The sequence below is a fragment of the Rousettus aegyptiacus genome, unplaced genomic scaffold (genome assembly GCF_014176215.1).
Source record: "Rousettus aegyptiacus isolate mRouAeg1 unplaced genomic scaffold, mRouAeg1.p scaffold_m13_p_16, whole genome shotgun sequence".
NCBI lineage: Eukaryota > Metazoa > Chordata > Mammalia > Chiroptera > Pteropodidae > Rousettus > Rousettus aegyptiacus.
Genome location: NW_023416291.1, coordinates 34,046,369 through 34,063,481, shown reverse-complemented (window position 1 = coordinate 34,063,481; position 17,113 = coordinate 34,046,369). Strand labels below are relative to the sequence as shown.

The 17,113-nt window shown below is 39.5% G+C and overlaps 2 protein-coding genes across 13 annotated transcripts in view; one reads left to right on the top strand and one right to left on the bottom strand.

The window, feature by feature from the left end:
* Positions 1 to 317: 317 nt before the first annotated feature.
* Positions 318 to 12,742, bottom strand: LOC107515089 (zinc finger protein 699). 8 transcript variants are annotated; one of them, XM_036233746.1, is made up of 6 exons: positions 9,301 to 12,742; positions 8,145 to 8,271; positions 7,080 to 7,191; positions 5,161 to 5,259; positions 4,591 to 4,774; positions 318 to 4,239 (listed from the first exon to the last, which is right to left on the bottom strand). In XM_036233746.1, the coding sequence occupies exons 3-6, from the start codon at positions 7,117 to 7,119 to the stop codon at positions 2,781 to 2,783; spliced, it is 1,782 nt and encodes a 593-aa protein (XP_036089639.1). In that variant the 5' UTR covers positions 7,120 to 7,191; positions 8,145 to 8,271; positions 9,301 to 12,742; the 3' UTR covers positions 318 to 2,780. The 8 variants fall into 8 exon arrangements, with proteins under 8 accessions (XP_036089639.1, XP_036089638.1, XP_016009000.2 ...); XM_036233745.1 differs by lacking the exon at positions 7,080 to 7,191 and having other exon boundaries at positions 9,301 to 9,353; positions 9,791 to 12,742; XM_016153514.2 differs by lacking the exon at positions 7,080 to 7,191 and having other exon boundaries at positions 9,301 to 9,353; positions 9,794 to 12,742.
* Positions 12,743 to 15,724: 2,982 nt separating this feature from the next.
* The window catches only part of LOC107515104 (zinc finger protein 177), a 41,029-nt gene continuing 39,640 nt past the window's right edge, over positions 15,725 to 17,113 (top strand). For all 5 annotated transcript variants that reach the window (XR_004954934.1, XM_036233758.1, XM_016153546.2 and 2 more), the window contains exon 1: positions 15,725 to 16,176. The gene's annotated coding sequence lies outside the window, so the exon portion shown is untranslated. The remainder of the gene's footprint in view (positions 16,177 to 17,113) is intronic.

The following is a 17,113-nucleotide window of genomic DNA, read 5'->3' as shown; positions in this document are numbered from 1 at the left end:
GAAGAGAGACAGCCTGCCAGAAAGAACAACTAATGCAGAAATATGTATAGCCAAGATATTGAAATTGAATTCATTCAAACAGTATCTTTTTAGCCATTCTTGAGGCTAGTTATACTCAAGGACTTTTCAGTAATTAATAAATTCCCTTTATACCTAACAAATATGAAAAGAGTAAAAAGACAAGCCTGAGGCTGGGAAAAGTTATCTGCAATATATGTATATATGATATACATAACATATATATAATATATAATACACAGTATACATATGTATGCATATATATACAACTATAGAGATATACATACAATAAAGGACAATTTGACTTTTATTACAATTTATTATGTTTGCTTGTTCTTGATTTTTATATAAATGAAAATACAGTACATACAGTTATGTGTTTGGCTTCTTAACATAATTTGTTTGCCTTTTAATTGTTCTTGACAGACTTACACTTATTTCTGTTGATAAATGCTTCATATATAGAAATGAGATTGGTGCATCAAAGGGTAGACTTTATGGTAGGTATTCGTTTTTAAAAAGATTGATTCCACCTATAATCCTAAAAGCGATGCATGAAAATTCCAATTGTTCCACATACCTGGCCAGCCCTTTCTAATTTTAGTCATTCATCAGAAGATGTAGTAATATCTTGTTTTTGGCTTCAATTTTCATTTACCTGATATGAGGCTGAATGCTTATTTTTATGTACTTGTTGGGTATTTGGATATCTTCTATGAGGTTTGAAGCATGTACCCCTCATTTTTTTTAAATTTGAAGCATTTTCTTCTGGTTACTTGTGGAGTAATTATTGGAAGGCAGATAAATGAACTTTCTGGGGTTTTGGAAAATGTTCTGTTTATCAGAGTGTATACATATGTGAAGTTACATTAAGCTGTACACTTAAGATTGGCATACCTCATGCATATTAGTGTATCTATGCCTAAATAAAAAGTAATTAAGGGAAAGTGGTATAGGTATAGAGTGATGTGCTACTTAACGACTGGGATATATGGAGAAATGCATCATCAGGCAACTTCATAATTGTGCAAACATCATAGAGTGTTTCAGCAATAGGAATTTTTCAGCTCTATTATATTCTTATGGGACCACCATCAAACAGGCAGTCTGTTGTTGACTGAAATGTTATGTGGTGCAGGACTGTACTTTTAGAAATAAAGGGGAAATATAATGAAAGTAAAAAGTGTGGCTGAGAGTACTTGAAGCACAAACCAAATAACTTCTACATTATCAGATAAAAGAAGTGGTAAAATCTTCCCTGTTTGAAGGTGTCTAATATAAATCTTCCTCCACTAAAATGGGATCACACCTTATCTGATGCTTACCTCAATTATATCTAATTTTCACTGTCCACAGCTCTTCTTGTTTTGAGATTGCAATGACTTACATAGATGTATCTTTCCCCTTGAGTAGGGTGACATAATGGAACTGGACCATTTAGGTGACAACAATCCTGCTCCAAACTGGGGCCAACTCTATATAATCAGTTGATGTGCCAGAGGGACTGTATCAGCAAAATAACAATGCTAGAACTGGCCAGAAAATCTGAGAGGCTGTGTGTGGCCAAAATGGAAGAACTTATAGAGATGTCTGTGGAGCTGCTGCTTCTGAGGTAACAAGTCACACGCTTACTGTTCCATTTGGAGCCAGTACTGATCAGTGGGGCCGGTAATCAGGAAAATGAGCTAGAAACTAGAGCCCACGAAACACCTATGCACCTGTCTCCCTGTCTCATGGCCCCACTAAACTAAAAATAATGGATCCTATCCTCGGCCTTCCAATTTTCATGAGAACTCTTTATTTTAGACAACTCTAACCTGGAACTGCATATGGAAGTGATTCTGGGAAATGGAGTCCCAGCCATGCCCAAATTAACATGACAAGCCAGCCCAACCAACTTTACTTTAGCTTTCTTGTGACAAAGTCCCTCTTTAATCTCAAAACGCTAGGTCCAATTCCTGTCCATGAGCAAGGACAAAGAACAAAATACAAAAACAACATATTAGATGAGACACTTCTTTCAAGTGTCTTAATAATTTTTGCAGAAAATTACTTATTAGACAGGAAAAGCTTACAAAAGCTTCGAAAGTAGGCAGGACAAACTGATAACATCAAAAAATATAGTAAAAAAAGGAGGGGGGGAGAGATATTGGGTAGGCAATTTCCAGAATCTGCTGAACTAAATCAAAATGAAATTACCAATCACAAATATTATAAAAGAAACTACAAATACCAAACTATCCATATCGTAATGACAGCACACTTAAGAGAGCAATGAGTTGATCAGAAACTAATTTTTAAAAGGACCCCTCCTGCCTGCATATGAAAAAATACACTTCAAGGCCCCCATAGGTCCAAGACTTAGTGATGGAAATAACATTTACATCTGAACCAAAATAAAAGCACTTCAGAATACAACATATTAGAGCTGAAAGGTATTAGAGGAAAATTATCACCTTAAATATTCCTATTAGAAAATAAAAACTGGAAATCAAAGAGCCAACATTCCACTCTAAGAGTGAGGCACTGATCTCTGCTTCTAGTATGAATTGCTTATGTATTTTGACGTAAAAGCGATATTCATGAAGGCATTACCACATGGTTTACATATACAGGGCTTCTCAGTTGTGAGTTCTCAAGAGTCTTCGAAAAGATGAGCAACAATTTCATACTTTCTTACATTCATAGGATGTCTCCACAGTGTGAGATCTCACGTTACAAGATTTGAAAAACCTTGCAGACATTTCTAAATTTCTCAACATTTATATATTTTCTCTAACATGTGTTTTCACATGTCTTCGAAAGTAGGCAGGACAAACAAAGGCTTTCCCACATTCCTTACATTCATATGGTTTCTCTCCAGTGTGGCTTCTTACATGTCTTCGAAAGGATGAGGGACAACTGAAGGCTTTCCCACATTCTAGACATTCAAACGGTTTCTCTCCAGTGTGCATTCTGGCATGTACAGTCAGGTATGAAGAATGACGAAAGGCTTTCCCACATTCCTTACATTCATAGGGTTTCTCCCCAGTGTGCGTTCTCATGTGGATCCTTAGGGCTGAAGGATAAATAAAGGCTTTTCCACATTTCTTACATTCATAAGGTTTTTCTCCAGTGTGAGTTCTTACATGGACTGTAAGGTGGGAAGAACTAATAAAGGCTTTCCCACATTCTTTACATTCATAAGGCTTCTCTCCACTGTGAGTTCTCAAGTGTTCAGTGAGGGATGAGGAACGACTAAAAGTCTTCCCACATTCCTTACATTCGTATTGTATCTTTCCAGTGTGATCTCTCACGTGTGCTCTAAAGGAGGAGGGACAACTAAAGGCTTTTCCACATTCCTTACATTCATAGGGTTTCTCTCTACTTTGATTTTTCACATGTGTATTGAGGGAAGTGAGAAGATAGAAGGCTTTTCCACATTCTAGACATTCGTAGGGTTTCTCTCCAGTGTGTTTTCTCATATGAATACTTAAGGAAGAGGGACAATTGTAGGCCTTCCCACACTCCTTACATTTATAGGGTTTCTCTCCTGTATGTGTTCTGACATGTACTGTGAGTTTTGAGGACTCACTGAAAGCCTTTCCACACTCTTTACATTCATAAGGCTTCTCTCCAGTATGAATTCTTATATGTATTATAAGGTGAGAGGAAGAACTAAAGGCCTTCCCACATTCCTTACATTCGTATGGCTTATCTCCACTATGAATTCTTTTGTGTTTGGACAGTGAGGAGGAACAACTAAAGGCCTTCCCGCATTCCTTACATTCATAAGGCTTATCTCCACTATGAATTCTTTTATGTTCCGTTAGGGATGAAGAACAACTAAAGGTTTTTCCACACTCTTTACATTCATAGTTTGTCTTTCCAGTGTGAATCTTCATATGCGCCCTAAAGAATGAAGAACAACCGAAGGCTTTGGTACATTCCATACATTCGTAGGGTTTCTCTTCAGTGGGAGTTTTCATATGCTTCTTAAAACAAGCAAGAAAATGAAAAGCTTTCCCACATTCCTTACACTGATAGGGTTTGCTTCCAGTGTGAGAGCTGATGTGATTCTTAAGGGATAAATGATCTGTGAAGACCTTTTTACACTCATGGCATTCATAGGATTTTACGTCAGTAGTTCTCTTGAGTATATTAAGATCTGAAATTAAGCCAAAGATTTGTCGACACTGATCTTCTTCATTACATTCATAGATGTCCTCGATCACATGACTTCTTTTAGAAATAAAAAGCACATTATTAGTAATAAATTTTTACATTTTCAGTTATTATATTATGTTTTTTTGATCTGTCAAGTTGTAAGCTGGAAGTTTTCACAGAGGACTTTAAAACAGCCAATATTATCACTAAGTTTTGACTTATGGGATTTTTTTGATAATTATTTACAACTGAATTATGTGTCAAACATTGAAGATCTCAGTCTCATTTGTGGGGGAAAAAAATCTTGTGAAAATTCTTAATGAAATCATAATCTCTGACCAAGATGTATATACATGTTTTTAAATTTCATGACATTTTAAGATTCTCTCTTGAGGCACTATTTTCTTTCATGCTAATGGCACTCACCTCAAATGTCTCTCATGGTTTTTGTTCTTATAATCAACACCATGGTATTCCCAATTTTCGTATAAGATGGATGACCAGGAATCATTCCTTCTGAATCTTACTATTCCCTGTTCACTGGATTTTTGTTCTCCATGAATATTTTGTGAAGTGACTGATTCATTAGTTTTAAATCGAGTCTCAAAACCTGAAACAAAAGGTAAAAGAAGTAAAGGACTTTTGGCAGTGTGGCTATTTCAGGACTTCAGTATTAAGGACAAGATCAAAATGGTAAAGAACTAAGAAATGATTCCATGAAGAATGAGACTGATGGTAACATGAATAGGGTATTATTAGAAGAACAAAACAAAGGAATTGGATAAAATGTACATGAACAAACACCTACAAAAAGGAAATATGCAAGATCTGTCCCCAAAACAAGGAAAGTGTGAGTGGACTGATAAAAAGTCAAATAGTAATCAATGGTATCATGGAAAATCAGCCTTTCAGACAAAACAAAGTTTTGTTTTGCTTTTATTTGATTTTTCTGAATGTAATACCCCTCAACCAGGAGTTTCTCCAAAGAATTCTTGCCTTCCTGGTGCTCCTGCTGAATAGGTCCTCTCTTTGCTATCTCCAGGTCCTCCTCCTGTTTCCACTGAAGGATCAGACAGGGTGTGTGTAGTGGATACCCTGTTAATTCAGAAAGGCATATCACATGAAAGGGAACAATGAGGAACCATAAACTCTTCCATGAGACAAGGCCAAAACTTTGGTCTTCTGATATTCTAAAGATGAGCAGATGTGAATTTAATTTCAATGAAATGTTTGTCAAAAACAATTTTAAAGGGGATAGGGAGTTGTGACAAATCTCAGATGTTTAGAGTTGATCTGACATTTATATTCTCAATATTGTTAGAAGCTGATCTGATATAGCCTGAACATTCTGTTCTCCTGTTGAACAAAAGTTATCTCACAGGATATCAATCTTACACAAGGTTACCCTGAGACAACAGTAAAATGAAACAAGACAAGGCCACGTCATAATTTAGTCTAAGGACAGGCAAACAAAAAGTCACTGTGTACCCACTAAATACCCAGGAATAAAATTTCTCCCACTTCCGGTTAGCACCCAGTCTATGCAACCAGGTTCAATCCAATTGGGTTGAACAGTGTCCCTCAAAGATTCATGTCTGAACAGATCAATGGAACAGAAGAATATAGAGTTCAGAAACAGACCCATATGAAAGTCAACTAATCTTTGACAAAGGAGAAAAGCCAATACAATGGAGAAAAAATAGTCTTTTTAACAAAGACTAGAACTAGACATTGACATCCAAAAAAATGACCTTTTACTCTTCACAAAAACTGATTATAGACCTAAATTTAAAATGCAAAACTATAAAACTCTTAAAATAGGAGAAAAATTGCGATGACCTAAGGTTTGGCAATGACTTGCTAGATGCAACACCAAAGGTATAATCTACAAAAGAAAGAACTGATAACCTGGACTTCATTAAGATTAAAAGTTTTGCTCTGCAAAAGATGCTGTCAAGAGAATAAAAAGACAAGCCACAGACTGGGAGAAAATACTTGCAAAAGACATATCTGATAAAGGACTGTCATCCAAAATATACAAGAACTCCTAAAACTCAAAATAAGAAAACAAACAACCCAATTAAAAAATAGCCAAAGACCTTAACAGACATCTCACCAAAGAAGATGGCAAATAAGCATATGAAAATATGCTCCACATCATGTCATCAGAAAAATGCAAATTAAAACAATGAGATACCACTACACACTCATGAGAATGGCTAAAATCTGGAACACTGATAACACCAAATGCTGGTGAGGTGGTGAGGATGTGGAGCAAAAGGAACTCTCATTCACTGCTGGTAGGAATGCAAAATGGTAGAGACACCTTCGAAGACAGGCTGGTGGGTTTTTTACAAAACTAAACATACCTTTCCCATATGATCAGACAATCGTGCTATTTGGAAATTATCCAAAGGAGTTGAAAACGTGCCACACAAAACTTCACACACATTTATAGCAGATTTATTCATAACTGCCAAAACTTGGAAGCAGTAAAGGTGTCCTTCTGTGGGTGAATGAATAAATAGACTGGTATTTCCAGATAGTGGAATATTACTCAGCACTAAAAAGGAATGAGCTATTAAGCCATGAAGGGACACAAAAGAACTTTAAATGCACATTACTAAGTGAAAGAAGCCAATCTGAAAAGGCTACATACTATATGATTCCAACTACATGACAGTCTTGGAAAGAGAAAACTGTAGAAAAGGAAAAAGTTTAATAGTTGCCAGGGTTCGAAGGGAAGGCAGGATGAATTAGCAGGACAAAGAGTACTTTTAGGGCAATGAAACTATTCTGTATATATTCGTCCAAAACACAGAATGTATACCACCAAGAGTAAAGCCTAATGTAAACTAAGGACTCTAGGTGATGATGATATGCCTGTGTAAGTTCATTAATTGTAACAAATGTACCTTCTAGTGGAAGATGTTGACAGCAGAAGAGGCTGTTCATTGGTGGGGGCAGCAGGGTATATGGGAAACCTCTGTACCTTCCATTCAACTTTGCTATTAACCTAAAACTGCTCTAAAAACAAACAAACAAACAAATAAATGTACTTTAAAGAAATTTCATATCCACCTACAACCTCAGAATGTTGCCTTATCTGGAAATAGGGTCTTAATTTGATGTGTAATCCAGTTATACTGGATTAGGATGGGACTAATGTGTAATCCAGTTATACTGGATTAGGATGGGACTAATGTCCTTATAAAGGAGAGAGAGACTTCAGAGACAAGGGGAAGAAATCTGTGTGAACCATGGCAGAGATCATGCCAAGAACACCAAGGATTGTTGGCCACCATCAGAAGTCAGCAAGAGACAGGGAAGCTTTTTTTCCACAAAGCCTTCAGAAGGAGCATGACCCCGCTGACACCTTGATTTCAAATGACCAGGTCCAGAAATGTAAGAGAATACTTTTCTATTGTTTTTAGTCACTCAGTTTGTGGTACTTTGTTACCAAAGGCCTAGGAAACTAATACAACCTGTTTCCTATACCCATCCCCCAAACACTCAACCAAAGTTCAAAACTAGAATATGTGCTTTCCTACACCCCTCTTACTGAGACACCCCACAACCCTCATGTCATGTGTTCTCCCACAGCACTTAGTAACAAACCCAACTTGCTTAACTACAGGTATGTTCCTAGTGGTCTTTGAGTAAAGGACATGGACATCAATAAAATTTTCAAACAGTCCTAATCCATAAACCTCTCTGTGCCCCTAATTGAAGTCTATACCAACACTTTTGATGCTTAATAAGCCTTTAGGCTTTCAACCACAAGAGAAAGTCAGTTCAATACACAGATGTTTATTTTCATGATGAAGCCACTAGACTACAAGTTCCTTGGGGGTCAGTGACCATATCTATCTTATTTACCAGTGTATTCCAATTCCTCAGCCCAAATCCTAGAATAAGGTTGGTTAGTCAAATAAATTTGTTTTCTAAACAACTAAATGAAGGGATGTTGCCATTCTTACCTAGTGAGGCCAGGTTCTGGAAGTTCTCCAGCATCACATCTCTGTAGAGGCTCTTCTGAGTAAGATCCAGCAAAGCCCATTCCTCCTGGCTAAAGTCCACAACCACATCCTCAAAGAGCACTGAGTCCTGAAATATCCCACATATTCTTGTCAGAAAGACACCAACTCCCCCAATGTGTTCAGGGGAATGGATGATGCTGACAGTACTGGGGAACTGAGGATTCATTCATAGGAAGTTCTGAAGATTTTACGGTCTCCTAACATCAACCTGGGGACTCAGCCATCAGATCTCTTTTTCCCTAAACATCCTTCCAGCTGATCCAATCCTGTCTCACAGACTTAACAACACTTCTTAAAAACACTAAATTAATTTCTCCACAGTTTGATGATGAACAATTCCAGTCTTATATAATGCAGAACAGTCCAGAGCATATAGCAAAAATGAAAGAAATGCTCTCAAAATGAAATAAATCAGGTCCTTGAATAACTTCGCTTTGTTATACCATTGATGAGATGCCATGGGAACTTAACTCCTGTTTATATCAATAAGCCTATGGTGAAATTGGTTTCATTATCCATCATTTTGCACGGTTACAGAATCCACAATGTTAAGTAAGGACTTAACTGTAATTTCCACACTGACACCAGCAACTGCTTGTTACAAAAACAATTTCACCTGCTTCCTTCTCCTCCGTCATAACAATCAGCACTCCATGACACACTGGGTCAAATGTGGATGAGGTCTTAATGAATACAAACACACTGAGGGGCATGGAGATTTCTTTTTTTCTTTAACCCAAGAGGCTCAGGATCTTGTAAAAGCACAACTTTCAAACCAGGTCCATAGCTGACCGTTTCTTCTTATATTCTAGGCCAAGAATCAGCAAACTATGGCACATGGCTAAATCTAGCCTACTACCTGTTTGTGTAAGTAATGTTTTACTGGAACACAATAAAACGTGTTTATATACTGTCTATGGCTGCTTTCACACTAAAATGGCAGACCTAGGTTACAACAGAAACTCTGGCCTTCAAAGCCTGACAAACTTACGATGTGGCCCAGTACAGAAACAGGTTACTGACCCCTGCTCTAAACAGTTAGATCAACCTGGTGGAATGGAAATACTCCCCTGGAGAATTATAAGCTCTTACCTACCTGTGTCATATTTTTCTGTAACTCAGCTGCTGTTTTTCCTTCGTCCATGTTCCCTTCATGAAGAAAGGCAGAGTATTGAGAAGTTAGAGCTGAGGCAGGAGAAAGAAACCTGAGAATCCAGGTCTCCCTACAATTTCCACACTCATGAGCCTTAGTGCTACAACACATCCTTTAAGAGTAACCGCTCCCCTCAGAACACACACGAACACACACACACACATACACACACACACACACACACACACACACACGAACATGCATACCCCCAAGACACCCAAACACACACCAATCTTATAAGAAGATGGAACAATCTTGCCTCCTCTAGAGCTAGAAGACTGTGCTCTGGTTCTTGTTAATCATTCTTTAAAAAAGGTTAAGAGTCCCATTTTGCACCTAAGTTAACTGAAATCTAAAAGTTTAGCTGTCGATTTTCCCATAAAAAGCATAAAGAGTCATCAGGCAACGCTTTCATCCTTAAGAATATACACACCACCTGGAATCCGAGAAAGCAATGACTTCTGTACCAGACTTCTCAGGGCTCCATTTCCAGTATTTCACACTTCTGTGGCCCTTGCCAGACTACAAGCCATTAGTGCTCAGCCCCTAATCACTGGACCCTCCTTCCAGGGCTGCAGGGTCCCTGAAACCTGGTTTTTGAGAAAGAACATCAACTGACTGAATTCCACACACAGAAGGCAGAAAAAACTGCCACTCTGCGATTCTCATGCTAAAATTTGCCTATACACAAGCAGTAGAACAAGAATACTTGAAGTTAACGATGTGTGTCACCGGTGATACCAGTATCTATAATGCTGTTGCACAAATTTCAACTAATGAAAATGCATTTCTTCCACTCCAGTGGATCCAGTATATATTTTAAAACCAATAAAAAACTATAATATTCTTTACTATATTAATAAAATGTTCCATCTGAGCAACCATGATGTAAGAATGATTTTGCAAAAAGATGTCCATACCTTTGCAAAGAAATTATGTTTCATAGAAACTCTGAAAATCAGATATTATTATAACTAGCTACCTTATAGTTGAGAAATCTTAGAAAAGACAATTAGCCATGCACTCGATGTTACCCAACTAGAAAGCTACTCAGTTGGGCTATGTACACAGGTCTAGTTATCTTCAAAGCCTAGATGCCCAACGAATATATTTCCGAACACATACCTTACAACCTAGTTGTTAATGAGGCCTTTATTCCCTAAAATTACCAGGTCTGGCCTAGAATCCTCTTGGGCACACTATGCAGAATAGACCAAGGACACAGTCTATTCAAATGTTTTATCTCTGAGCTCCTTCTCTTGACTAAACCCTATGTCTTTAGCAACCATGATTCCCTTATAGCTCCTACCTCCTGCTTCTTAACTTCATATTCATTTATGTACTATCTCCCCTGATCCTACTTACAATCACAGAGAATTCTACTTGTAGTCACAGGGGATACAGCACTGAATGAAAGAGAAAATCCTGACGCACATGAACTTTATAATCTTTTGAAGGAGGGCAGAATTAACAAAATATTATCAGGTGGTACATGCTACATAAAAATGCAGCATATTATAGGGATAAGGAGATGCACACACAGTTATCTTCAGTAAGTGAAGACTACTCATGAGCAGAAAATTAAAATAACTTTCAGATGGCAGTGGAAATCCACAAGTGGATTTCTAGATATAGATATAGATATAAATATTGATATAGATATATCGATATATGTACTTATTGATATCATCAATTCCCAGAAAAGAAAAGAAAAAAATCTGTATCAGTTGGCTAACACTGACTTCTAAGGTTGGGAAAAGAACAGCATAAAGGATTAGAAAGAAAGTGAACACAAGGCACAATTAATGATACTTTAAAAAACGAATAAACTGGACCAGAAAAGCTGGCAGTGTCCTTTGAAAATTAATGAAGTCAAAAAATCCTTAGCAATTTTAGAAACAACAGAGCACAGACAAAAAGTTAAGAATGAGTCATAATTACAGCTGTTGCAGGGAGACTATGACAATAAAGAGAATAGATATTCAAATGTGCAGGTATTGAATGAATTTCGAGAGAAATACTACTTTCCAGCAATGATCTAAAATAAATACAATACTTGATTATATCTAGTCATTGAAAAAAAATCAGCATCTTAAACCATACACAAAGGAAACATAAGTTACAAATTATTTTACAGGCAGGCTCACCAAATAAGTAATGGATTCAAAATTACATTGTAGGGATGGGAAAACTTCCTATTTCCAAGACCAGAAAAATACAATTCAAAAAAAGAAAAAAAAAAAAAGATCTCATTCATACATTTTAGGGCAAAATATCATCAGTACAGTAGAAAAATGAATTATAAGGATAATAATCACAAACCAAGTTCACTTCATCCTAGGAATGAAAGATGGTTGAACATGGAATCATCAATTAACATAATTCACATTAATAAATCATGTGACTCATCCCCTCAGATACAAAGTAGTGGCTGATCTATATTAATGTCCACTGGTGCTAATAATATAACCCACTACGACCAGAAGGGAACAGGTTTAGCAGAAGAAAATCTACAAACGTCTATAGTAAACATCCTATTTATTGGTGAAATGGTAAATTCCCTCTGAGATGAGGAACAAGCAAGGATGCAAATTATTTGCTACTCTACATTGAACTGGAGGTCCTGATAACTGCACTAAGAAAATTAAAAAATATACAAAGTACAAGGAATATAAAAAGAAGACGCTGAAACTGGCAGATGATCACACTTTAGGTGTGAAATACAAGATATCCACAGAAAAATAATCAAAAATTATAGTTGCATTCAGCGAAGAGGGTAACGAACACATTAAATAACCAGTTTACTTTTATGCACCTGACTATAACGTAGCAAACGGATTTTGCCCCTCAGACAGGGTAAAATTCAGGTTAAATAATATCTCTTGCACCAGGAGGGGAGAGGTGGGATCGTAGTTGAGGCAAATGTCACCCCGTGCTCACCAAATACGCTGAAATCCACAGATGAACGTAGAAACAAACTGAGGCTCTCTTCCCCGTGACCTGAATGGCAGGGATGCTTTTCGTTTTTGGAAAGAGAGCAAAGGATATTTTTTGGAGGCCGATTAAATACGAGGGTGGTTCTCCAACTCTAGTCTGCTCTCACTCCGGCTGCTGGACCCAGCCCAGCGTTCCCGATTCAGTGAGTTTGGGACGAGCCACGGCCACTCGCGGGGATGGGAGGCCTCGCGCGCGGGGTCCCGGCGGCGGCTGCCCGTTGATCCCGACCCCAAAGCCGCCCTCTCCGCCCCCTGCACGTGACCTAAAGCGGGCCAGGTTGAAGGCGGGTACGATGCGGTCGAACCGGACCACAGATGCGACCAAGGGCGCGAACAGACAAGGCCGAAGGCCCGCACACGCACAAAAGCGCACCTCTGCTTCCGGTTTCTGTGCTGCGCACAGCGTAAGGGGCGGGGCTTCGAGAGCTGGGAAATAGGGATTACGTGTAGCTGTGGGACAGGGCGGGGCGGGGCGGGGCGGGGCGGTGTCGGCTTCCAGCCACGAGTGGAGGGGTAGTGCTAGTTTTCTTTCTCCCGGGAGGATCCTGAGGCCGGATCGGCGAAGGTGTTGGGGTGGCACGGAGCTGGGCGGGGCCAGGTCAGTGGCGGGCCTTGGTAGACTAGTCCTATGGGACGGGGACTTAATTGAAGATTCAGAGGGCGGGGCTTAACGTGGGGCCGGGTCCAGGGAGCTAAGGTTGATGAAGGCTAGGGGTCAGGGTTAGTTTAGGGTTAGGGCCTCCTATCCAGGCCCTAAGAACCAGAAAACAGGATGCTCATCGAGTGTGTTTATACTCACCCTTCTCCATGTTGCTATACACAGGACTCAAAACTTAAGCCTATACCAATCCATGAGATCTCTCTTCCATTTATTTGGTCCTTTCATTAGGCTTTTAGTATCCCTTTCATTGATTTATTGGTAACTGCTCATGCAGAGGAAGGCTCAAAAGCCTGCTGGCACCAAACTCAAATTTTTACACATCCAATTATTTTTTTAAATATCCCCCCAAAAACATAATTTAAACCGTTTAGGCCTGCTTTGCATACTCTGTGAAACCTCAGCCAGCATCTGTTGAAGATTGATTAATAGAGCCTTGTGGTTCTGTGCTGCTACTGCTCTTCAGAGTTGTCTGACCCAGGGATTCCCCCTCCCTGGGCTGCTGACCAGCACCACCTAGACATGTAAATCCCCTCCCAGATTACCCTCTCCCTCAGAGGTCCCCTTGTCCTCCTCCCCTTCTGATTGGTGGCCCCTGTGCCATCAGCCTCTGGATGGTCTAATGCTGTGAGGGACTGCTCTCATGAAACTATCCAAGTGCCACCCTGTCAAAGAAAAAACAGTGGTGGACAGTAGTTAAAGCAGTAAAAACACCCTGCAGACACTGAATGGACCCTCCCATCCCAAATCTTGTTTGGATGTCGAGACCGTTGATCACACACACACACACACACACACACACACCAAGAGAGTATAAAAAGATTTATTACTTACATTACAAATGACCTTGGGATCAACAAAGTGAAATAAGTCTATTAGTAAAGGACCATCAAACATCAATTTTTGAAAACACTAGAGGCAAATTGTGCCTGTATCAAAACTCAAAGCACTAGAGACACTAGACCTACTGTTACAGATTTCATAGGCAAGAACTTACTCATTCCTTGTACCAGCTTCTGAAACTCTCCTATCCTTTTAAAAGAAAATGGAAGTATTATTTTGTAAAACAAAAACAACAAAAAAAAAAACTTAAGGTCTGTAAATTGTATTGTGTGCCCATACTTCCTGTGGCCCCCAACCCAGATACTATTCTGGCTTCTTTACCTCTCAAATCAATACATCACAGTAGTAGGTCTCTGTTCAGCCTTCTCTAGTGTTCTTTACATCTGGATTCCCAATACCTTTTACTTTCTTGTGGCTAGACAATAAACCTGCACCGTGATGCCACAAGTCTTCACTAAAGGGCCCTCATACTTCTTTCCCATAAACTCCCAGACTTACAACCTCCTTCTTCTTCTACCTTAATTATAGATGTAGATGACTTTTATGTTCGCCTGCGCTATCTTCTTCTCAAGAGGAATCTCTATCTCTGGAGAACTTTGGCTATATATGTTTCTGAGGTAAATTGCACTTCGATCAGACCCTGCAGGTTCACTATCCAGTCCATGACATAACCCTAGAAAGCAAGTCCCTCACACCAGAGAATTACAGCATTCAAAATTTCCTTTTACCAAAAGACAATTTAGAGGAGTCCTAAGACTATTATAAACTGCATTGCTGACTTAATTATCTGCATCTTCTCTGACATAACTAATGATACCCCTGAATTTCTACCATGGGAGGTCACTGCAGAGTTACCCTTTGACCAAGAATTCTCCCAAATTATAATAACCTGTTTTCTTTTTCTGTTAGTACCTGAAATGGATGGTCAAGCTCTTACATTTTTAACTCCAGTATAATGGAAATCAGACCCACTGGGCATTACAGTTGCTCTCGAAACCCAGTACCTAAGGAATCTCCCCATTACTTCAGGACAGTAACCTCAGATATGCAGTTAGCAGAAGCCATCTCAGATTTAAACTTAATGTCACCTCTTCACCCTCAGTGTAGTATCAGAGCCCCTACACTGAGATGCTGTAGCATTTGCTCCATCTCACCTTGACTGCAATGTGCAGCTCCTTTTCCAGGTAAGGGGAATCACAGAGAGGAAGCTAAACTACGTTGAAAAACTGAAACACAAACCACGAATTTATGTTGCTATGTGAAAAGGTCAGATGCAGCTATGTAGTGACTATATTCAACAATAGTGCAAAGAAGAGTTAGGAGGCATTCAATTATTAAACAGCAAAATTTGAAAGTGATATGACTGGATAAAGACTGACTGAAACTTAAGAGAACATAATCAGTTATGAGGGTCTATGGGAAGAGCCAGGGCTTATGGAAGTTTCCTGCAGTCTATCACCGCGACAACCCTGGAGGAGGAGCTCTGTGTTTACAATAATGCTCTATGGTTCTAACTTGCCCTTCCCTTAACTTTTTTCCCTTCTGAAAATTCCCCTCCATTGTGGCACACAGGCCCCAGTAAGAATTTGTTTTATCCGAAATAAGTCCTTTTTAGTGACAAAATACCCAATCAATATTATTTTTGAGTCAACGAAAGCAACTGTTTTTCATGTAAGACGTGTAACATAACGAGGCCAGGGAGGAAAATAAAGCACTGGGCACATCCTGGGACACGGCCCGACCATCAAGTGGGATGAGCACTCGGATGCTTCCCGGCTAGCTGAAAGAAGCGGCGGCCTTTCACCTTTGTCTGAGGCCCCGCCCCTCACCCTGTTCTCAGAAACTTCAAGTGCGCGTGCGCGAGGCAGCGGCCATCTTTGCTTCGTGCTTCGTTCCTCCGGCGAGGAACGTGTGGTTTCGCGTCTTGGCGTTTGGCCTTTGTAGGGCCATGCGGGACGGGAAACGCCCGAAGGGCAGGCGCAGGGTCGCCACCGGGCGCTTGCCTAGCGCGCTGACCCTGCTGCTCCGGCCTCTGGCTTGCGCTCCCGAGCGACTGCCCCTGCTCCGAGAGTGGTCCGCGGGGTCCGGGCAACAGCCCCGGGAGGAGGTGTGCCGGCTCCTCCACCCGGCATCCTCCCCTTTCAAAAGCCTCAAAAATCAACCTTTGTGCCCTTTCTCCAAAAGGAAAAGCATCGCCGTCGTTCGCGTCACAGTGACTCCGGCCCCAGCGTCCCCGTGTCCCCTCCAACCTGGCAGTTCGGCGGGTCCCGGTGAGGCCTCGGTGGAATCGTTCTGGCCTTGAGTGTCGGTAATTGAAGTTTGGTAAGTTACGTTCCGGTGGAAAGAGAAACATTTCCAGATTGTTAGGGAGCACATGTGCCTGAGGTGAATAAATGGGTGTGTGAATGTCTAAATACTGCGTTGATCACGGAGGAAAAATGGGCTACCCGCTCCGATTTCGTCGGCTTATCCCAGAGTCCTGCAAATCCCCAAAGCTTCAAAATGGAAGAGTCTCTGGGAAGAAAGACAGTGCAGGCTGATTCCTGCTAGTAGCAGAAGTTGGAATTGAATTTACCCTCATTTTTATGAGTTTGGGTGTGTGGATTTTTCTCTCAGGTTCTTACCTTGAAATACTTATCTAAAGGAAGTCTACGTGAGCGCCATTAAAACGAATATCTCTAAGATTAAAATTTTGTCTCATTTGTCTCTTGATATGCATACATTGTGTTAATGGTAAATTGCAGACTTTCACTTCACCTTTTAAACATGCACCTCCTAAGAATGAAACATTCCCAGTACAAATTTAATATATGGTTTTTTCTTTCTATTTTACATTTGTATCTTTTTTCTCATAATAAAAACTGGTTCCTGATTGCATTGATGTTTTATCCTACAGTATGTGTACAGTAATTCACAAAATACTAATATTACTACCAATTGTAGGCTTAGTATTGAGTTTCATTGTATTTCTTTTTGTCCTTATAGGTATATATTAAGAATATAAAGTTCGGAGTATTATGTTCATATATTTGTGTGAACTCCTAAGTCTTTTATCTGCATGGTTATGTTATCAGTTTGATACACTATTACGTTTATGTCTATTTACATTTAATTTCAATGTTTGCTTCCTTTTTGAATTAACTTATTTTTTAAATTTATAAAACTCATGGTTCAAAGGCAGAACTATATTAAAAGGTACATTCAGACATCTCACATCACCACAAGTACCTAACCATTTCATTTTATTAGTTTCTGGTGT